This window comes from Pseudophryne corroboree, assembly GCF_028390025.1.
Source record: "Pseudophryne corroboree isolate aPseCor3 chromosome 2 unlocalized genomic scaffold, aPseCor3.hap2 SUPER_2_unloc_2, whole genome shotgun sequence".
In the NCBI taxonomy this organism is placed as follows: domain Eukaryota; kingdom Metazoa; phylum Chordata; class Amphibia; order Anura; family Myobatrachidae; genus Pseudophryne; species Pseudophryne corroboree.
In genome coordinates this window covers 609,408-616,059 of record NW_026967489.1, presented here as the reverse complement: position 1 = coordinate 616,059, position 6,652 = coordinate 609,408, and the positions used below count along the sequence as shown (strand labels likewise).

Genomic DNA, 6,652 nt, shown 5'->3' with positions numbered 1-6,652 from the left:
CACTCATGCTACCGGCCATGTTACTAAAGGCTTATGTGTGTGGTGGCACAGTGGTTAGCATTGTTGCTGCTGCATGCTGTATAATTACAGAACACGGCCACACCTGGTAGAAGCCACAGTGGCCGGTATGAGAAAGTAATACAATGATTGTCAGTGGTGTAATGATGGAGAGAAGTCACACAGACCAGGGGAAGGGAATGGTCACTTGTGATTCTGATTAGAAGAGTTTATTGCTCTATGTAGTGGTTGAGTCTGATGCGTTTCATTGGATCATATTGCACCTCTCCCACAGCACCCCCCGCAGGCCCAGTACAGCCACTGCACCTCTCCCACAGCGCCCCCCCCCCCCAGGCCCAGTACAGCCGCTGCATCTCTCCCACAGCGTTCCCCCCCCCCCAGGCCCAGTACAGCCGCTGCACCTCTCCCACAGCGTCCCCCCCCCCCCAGGCCCAGTACAGCCGCTGCACCTCTCCCACAGCGTCCCCCCCCCCCCCAGGCCCAGTACAGCCGCTGCATCTCTCCCACAGCGTCCCCCCCCCCCAGGCCAGTACAGCCGCTGCATCTCTCCCACAGCGCCCCCCACAGGCCCAGTACAGCCGCTGCATCTCTCCCACAGCGCCCCCCACAGGCCCAGTACAGCCGCTGCACCTCTCCCACAGCGTCCCCCCCCCCCCAGGCCCAGTACAGCCGCTGCACCTCTCCCACAGCGTCCCCCCCCCCCAGGCCCAGTACAGCCGCTGCACCTCTCCCACAGCGTTCCCCCCCCCCAGGCCCAGTACAGCCGCTGCATCTCTCCCACAGCGTTCCCCCCCCCCCCAGGCCCAGTACAGCCGCTGCACCTCTCCCACAGCATCCCCCCCCCCCCCCAGGCCCAGTACAGCCGCTGCCACCTCTCCCACAGCGTTCCCCCCCCCCCAGGCCCAGTACAGCCGCTGCATCTCTCCCACAGCGTTCCCCCCCCCCCCAGGCCCAGTACAGCCGCTGCATCTCTCCCACAGCACCCCCCCCCCCAGTACAGCCGCTGCATCTCTCCCACAGCGCCCCCCCGCAGGCCCAGTACAGCCGCTGCATCTCTCCCACAGCGCCCCCCCCAGGCCCAGTACAGCAGCTGCATCTCTCCCACAGCGCCCCCCCCCCCCCCCCCCCAGGCCAGTACAGCCGCTGCACCTCTCCCACAGCGCCCCCAGGCCCAGTACAGCCGCTGCACCTCTCCCACAGCGCCCCCCCCCCCAGGCCCAGTACAGCCGCTGCATCTCTCCCACAGCGCCCCCCCCCAGGCAGTACAGCCGCTGCATCTCTCCCACAGCACCCCCCCCCCCGCAGGCCCAGTACAGCCGCTGCATCTCTCCCACAGCGCTCCCCCCCCCCCAGGCCCAGTACAGCCGCTGCATCTCTCCCACAGCACCACCCCCCCCGCAGGCCCAGTACAGCCGCTGCATCTCTCCCACAGCGCTCCCCCCCCCCCCAGGCCCAGTACAGCCGCTGCATCTCTCCAACAGCGCTCCCCCCCCCAGGCCCAGTACAGCCGCGCATCTCTCCCACAGCGCCCCCCGCAGGCCCAGTACAGCCGCTGCATCTCTCCCACAGCGCCCCCCCCCCCCCCCCAGGCCCAGTACAGCCGCTGCATCTCTCCAACAGCCCCCCCCCCCCGCAGGCCCAGTACAGCCGCTGCACCTCTCACACAGCGCCCCCCCCCCCCCAGGCCCAGTACAGCCGCTGCATCTCTCCCACAGCGTCCCCCCCCCAGGCCCAGTACAGCCGCTGCATCTCTCCCACAGCGCCCCCCACAGGCCCAGTACAGCCGCTGCATCTCTCCCACAGCGCCCCCCGCAGGCCCAGTACAGCCGCTGCATCTCTCCCACAGCGCCCCCCCCCCCAGGCCCAGTACAGCCGCTGCATCTCTCCCACAGCGTCGTCCCCCCAGGCCCAGTACAGCCGCTGCACCTCTCCCACAGCGCCCCCCCCCCCAGGCCCAGTACAGCCGCTGCATCTCTCCCACAGCGCCCCCCCCCCCAGGCCCAGTACAGCCGCTGCATCTCTCCCACAGCCCCCCCCCCCCCCCCCGCAGGCCCAGTACAGCCGCTGCACCTCTCCCACAGCGCCCCCCCCGCAGGCCAGTACAGCCGCTGCATCTCTCCCACAGCGCCCCCCGCAGGCCCAGTACAGCCGCTGCATCTCTCCCACAGCGCCCCCCCCCCCACCCCCAGGCCCAGTACAGCCGCTGCACCTCTCCCACAGCGCCCCCCCCCCAGGCCCAGTACAGCCGCTGCATCTCTCCCACAGCGCGCCCCCCCCCCCAGGCCCAGTACAGCCGCTGCATCTCTCCCACAGCGCTCCCCCCCCCAGGCCGTACAGCCGCTGCACCTCTCCCACAGCGCCCCCCCCCCCCCAGGCCGTACAGCCGCTGCATCTCTCCCACAGCGCCCCCCCCCCCAGGCCCCAGTACAGCCGCTGCATCTCTCCCACAGCGCCCCCCCCCCAGGCCCAGTACAGCCGCTGCATCTCTCCCACAGCGCCCCCCCGCCCCCAGGCCCAGTACAGCCGCTGCACCTCTCCCACAGCGCCCCCCCCCAGGCCGTACAGCCGCTGCATCTCTCCCACAGCGCCCCCCCCCCCAGGCCCAGTACAGCCGCTGCATCTCTCCCACAGCGCCCCCCCCCCCCAGGCCCAGTACAGCCGCTGCATCTCTCCCACAGCGCTCCCCCCCCCACAGGCCCAGTACAGCCGCTGCATCTCTCCCACAGCGTCCCCCCCCCCCCAGGCCCAGTACAGTCGCTGCACCTCTCCCACAGCGTCCCCCCCGCAGGCCCAGTACAGCCGCTGCATCTCTCCCACAGCGCCCCCCGCAGGCCCAGTACAGCCGCTGCAATCTCTCCCACAGCGCCCCCCGCAGGCCCAGTACAGCCGCTGCATCTCTCCCACAGCGCCCCCCGCAGGCCCAGTACAGCCGCTGCATCTCTCCCACAGCGCCCCCCACAGGCCCAGTACAGCCGCTGCATCTCTCCCACAGCGCCCCCCCCCAGGCCCAGTACAGCCGCTGCATCTCTCCACAGCGCCCCCCGCAGGCCCAGTACAGCCGCTGCATCTCTCCCACAGCGTCCCCCCCCCAGGCCCAGTACAGCCGCTGCATCTCTCCCACAGCGCCCCCCCCCCCCCAGGCCCAGTACAGCCGCTGCATCTCTCCCACAGCGCTCCCCCCCCCACAGGCCCAGTACAGCCGCTGCATCTCTCCCACAGCGTCCCCCCCCCCAGGCCCAGTACAGTCGCTGCACCTCTCCCACAGCGTCCCCCCCCGCAGGCCCAGTACAGCCGCTGCATCTCTCCCACAGCGCCCCCCGCAGGCCCAGTACAGCCGCTGCATCTCTCCCACAGCGCCCCCCGCAGGCCCAGTACAGCCGCTGCATCTCTCCCACAGCGCCCCCCGCAGGCCCAGTACAGCCGCTGCATCTCTCCCACAGCGCCCCCCCACAGGCCCAGTACAGCCGCTGCATCTCTCCCACAGCGCCCCCCCCAGGCCCAGTACAGCCGCTGCATCTCTCCCACAGCGCCCCCCACAGGCCCAGTACAGCCGCTGCATCTCTCCCACAGCGCCCCCCCCCAGGCCCAGTACAGCCGCTGCATCTCTCCCACAGCGCCCCCCCGCAGGCCCAGTACAGCCGCTGCATCTCTCCCACAGCGCCCCCCGCAGGCCCAGTACAGCCGCTGCATCTCTCCCACAGCGCCCCCCACAGGCCCAGTACAGCCGCTGCATCTCTCCCACAGCGCCCCCCCCAGGCCCAGTACAGCCACTGCACCTCTCCCACAGCGCCCCCCCCCCCCCAGGCCCAGTACAGCCGCTGCACCTCTCCCACAGCGCCCCCCCCCCCCCCCCAGGCCCAGTACAGCCACTGCACCTCTCCCACAGCGCCCCCCCGCAGGCCCAGTACAGCCGCTGCATCTCTCCCACAGCGCCCCCCACAGGCCCAGTACAGCCGCTGCATCTCTCCCACAGCGCCCCCCCGCAGGCCCAGTACAGCCGCTGCACCTCTCCCACAGCGCCCCCCCCAGGCAGTACAGCCGCTGCATCTCTCCCACAGCGCCCCCCCCCCCCCCCAGGCCCAGTACAGCCGCTGCATCTCTCCCACAGCGCCCCCCCCCCCCCAGGCCCAGTACAGCTGCTGCATCTCTCCCACAGCGCCCCCCCCCCCCCCCCAGGCCCAGTACAGCCGCTGCACCTCTCCCACAGCGCCCCCCGCAGGCCCAGTACAGCCGCTGCATCTCTCCCACAGCGCCCCCCCGCAGGCCCAGTACAGCCGCTGCATCTCTCCCACAGCGCCCCCCCCCCCCCCCCCCAGGCCCAGTACAGCCGCTGCATCTCTCCCACAGCGCCCCCCCCCCCAGGCCCAGTACAGCTGCTGCATCTCTCCCACAGCGCCCCCCCCCCCCCCCAGGCCCAGTACAAGCCGCTGCACCTCTCCCACAGCGCCCCCCGCAGGCCCAGTACAGCCGCTGCATCTCTCCCACAGCGCCCCCCGCAGGCCCAGTACAGCCGCTGCACCTCTCCCACAGCGCCCCCCCCCCAGGCCCAGTACAGCCGCTGCATCTCTCCCACAGCGCCCCCCGCAGGGCCCAGTACAGCCGCTGCATCTCTCCCACAGCGCCCCCCACAGGCCCAGTACAGCCGCTGCATCTCTCCCACAGCGCCCCCCGCAGGCCCAGTACAGCCGCTGCACCTCTCCCACAGCGCCCCCCGCAGGCCCAGTACAGCCGCTGCATCTCTCCCACAGCGCCCCCCCCCCCAGGCCCAGTACAGCCGCTGCATCTCTCCCACAGCGCCCCCCCCCCCCCCCAGGCCCAGTACAGCCGCTGCATCTCTCCCACAGCACCCCCCCCCCGCAGGCCCAGTACAGCCGCTGCATCTCTCCCACAGCGCCCCCCCCCCCCCAGGCCCAGTACAGCCGCTGCATCTCTCCCACAGCGCCCCCCCCACCCCCAGGCCCAGTACAGCCGCTGCACCTCTCCCACAGCGCCCCCCCCCCCCCAGGCCCAGTACAGCCGCTGCACCTCTCCCACAGCGCGCCCCCCCCCCCCCCCAGGCCCAGTACAGCCGCTGCATCTCTCCCACAGCGCTCCCCCCCCCCCCCCCACAGGCAGTACAGCCGCTGCACCTCTCCCACAGCGCCCCCCCCCCCCCCACAGGCAGTACAGCCGCTGCACCTCTCCCACAGCGCCCCCCCCCCCCCCCCCCAGGCCCAGTACAGCCGCTGCACCTCTCCCACAGCGCCCCCCCCCCCCCAGGCCCAGTACAGCCGCTGCATCTCTCCCACAGCGCTCCCCCCCCCCCCAGGCCCAGTACAGCCGCTGCATCTCTCCCACAGCGCTCCCCCCCCCCCCCACAGGCAGTACAGCCGCTGCACCTCTCCCACAGCGCCCCCCCCCACCCCCCCAGGCCGTACAGCCGCTGCGTCACGTGTGTGGTAGTCAGGTGCTGTGCTACGCTTTCGTTCATCCTCCCACTCATCTGTTCTCACTTATACGTGACTTAGTGCCAAATATCTGGACCTTGTTGTCCTTCAGGGTGTCCTGATGGTTTCCTCCTGCATCTTGTCGTTCTCAGGCTGCAGAAGCTCAGCAGTATGTCTGCATCAGATGAGCTGGATGACTCTCAGGTTCGCCAGATGTTGTTTGATCTAGAATCTGCATATAACGCCTTCAATCGGTTCCTGCATTCCTAGCGATGCAATGTGCTGTTACCTTCCCCTCACGTCTCCATTCTGAACCCTCGGAGAGCGGGGCTGGATCTCCAGGAACGCCAAGTGTGTGAAGACATTGTGCAGTAGAGAAAAGTGTCTGTTTAGCGTCTCGTACTTCCCCCTATTGTTGTATTTTCCTTGTTTATATATTAATAAATATATGATCATTATACCTAATCCGGTTTTGTGTCGGTAATATGGCGTGTACGGCCAGTAATGGTCTCAGGAGAGAAGATATCCCTAGAAGGCCACTATCAGCCCATACATGAGGTCTCACTTACTGCTAAACCTGTCACCTGGAGCTTGTGCGGGATTGGCACCTATTGTAACCACTTCCCTGCCTGAGGTGTCTCTCTCTGCTCTGGTGCTACTAGCACACTCTGGTCTGTGTCCCTGCAGTCTGATTCAGCAGCTGTGGGCACACCTGTACACCCTAATCCTGCCTCATAAGACTTCCTGTGCCAGATCATTACCTCAGATCTACCTCTAGACCACGTCCCCACTTGTACCTGCAAGTGTTCTCTGTGCTTGTCTGCTGGCTCTAGGTCCTGGTCCCCTCAACCTGCTCTCCTCACGCAAGTTATCTGGGACACTACCTGCATCTCTGGTGTTCAGCGTATCAGCGATACAGGACCCTGTATATTCATATACTTCACTCTGTTGGTACCGCAAGGCATTGCGCCTTGGCGAACGCAATCGCAGCACACCGCTAACAAAAGCCTGAAGGTGAGTACAAACCGGGGGCCCTTCTTGGGGGGTCCCCCGGTTCTTGGTGCAGCGCAATCGCAGGGGCGGCATACGGGACCCCCCTGGGGGGACCCGCTATAGACCCCCTGTGTGACTGTCAGCAGTAGTGAAAAACTAGCATTCATGTGAGGTTTTACACTTGTTAGGAGGCTTTGCCAATATAAATATCTACA

The 6,652-nt window shown here is 68.0% G+C and overlaps 1 protein-coding gene across 1 annotated transcript in view; it reads left to right on the top strand.

Annotated features, from left to right (window-relative positions):
- VPS28 (VPS28 subunit of ESCRT-I) overlaps positions 1-5,909 on the top strand; it is a 103,296-nt gene extending 97,387 nt beyond the window's left edge. Inside the window, exon 6 of the mRNA XM_063948745.1 lies at positions 5,597-5,909. Coding sequence (XP_063804815.1) covers positions 5,597-5,714 — 118 coding nt within the window. The 3' untranslated portion in view covers positions 5,715-5,909. The remainder of the gene's footprint in view (positions 1-5,596) is intronic.
- Positions 5,910-6,652: the final 743 nt, after the last annotated feature.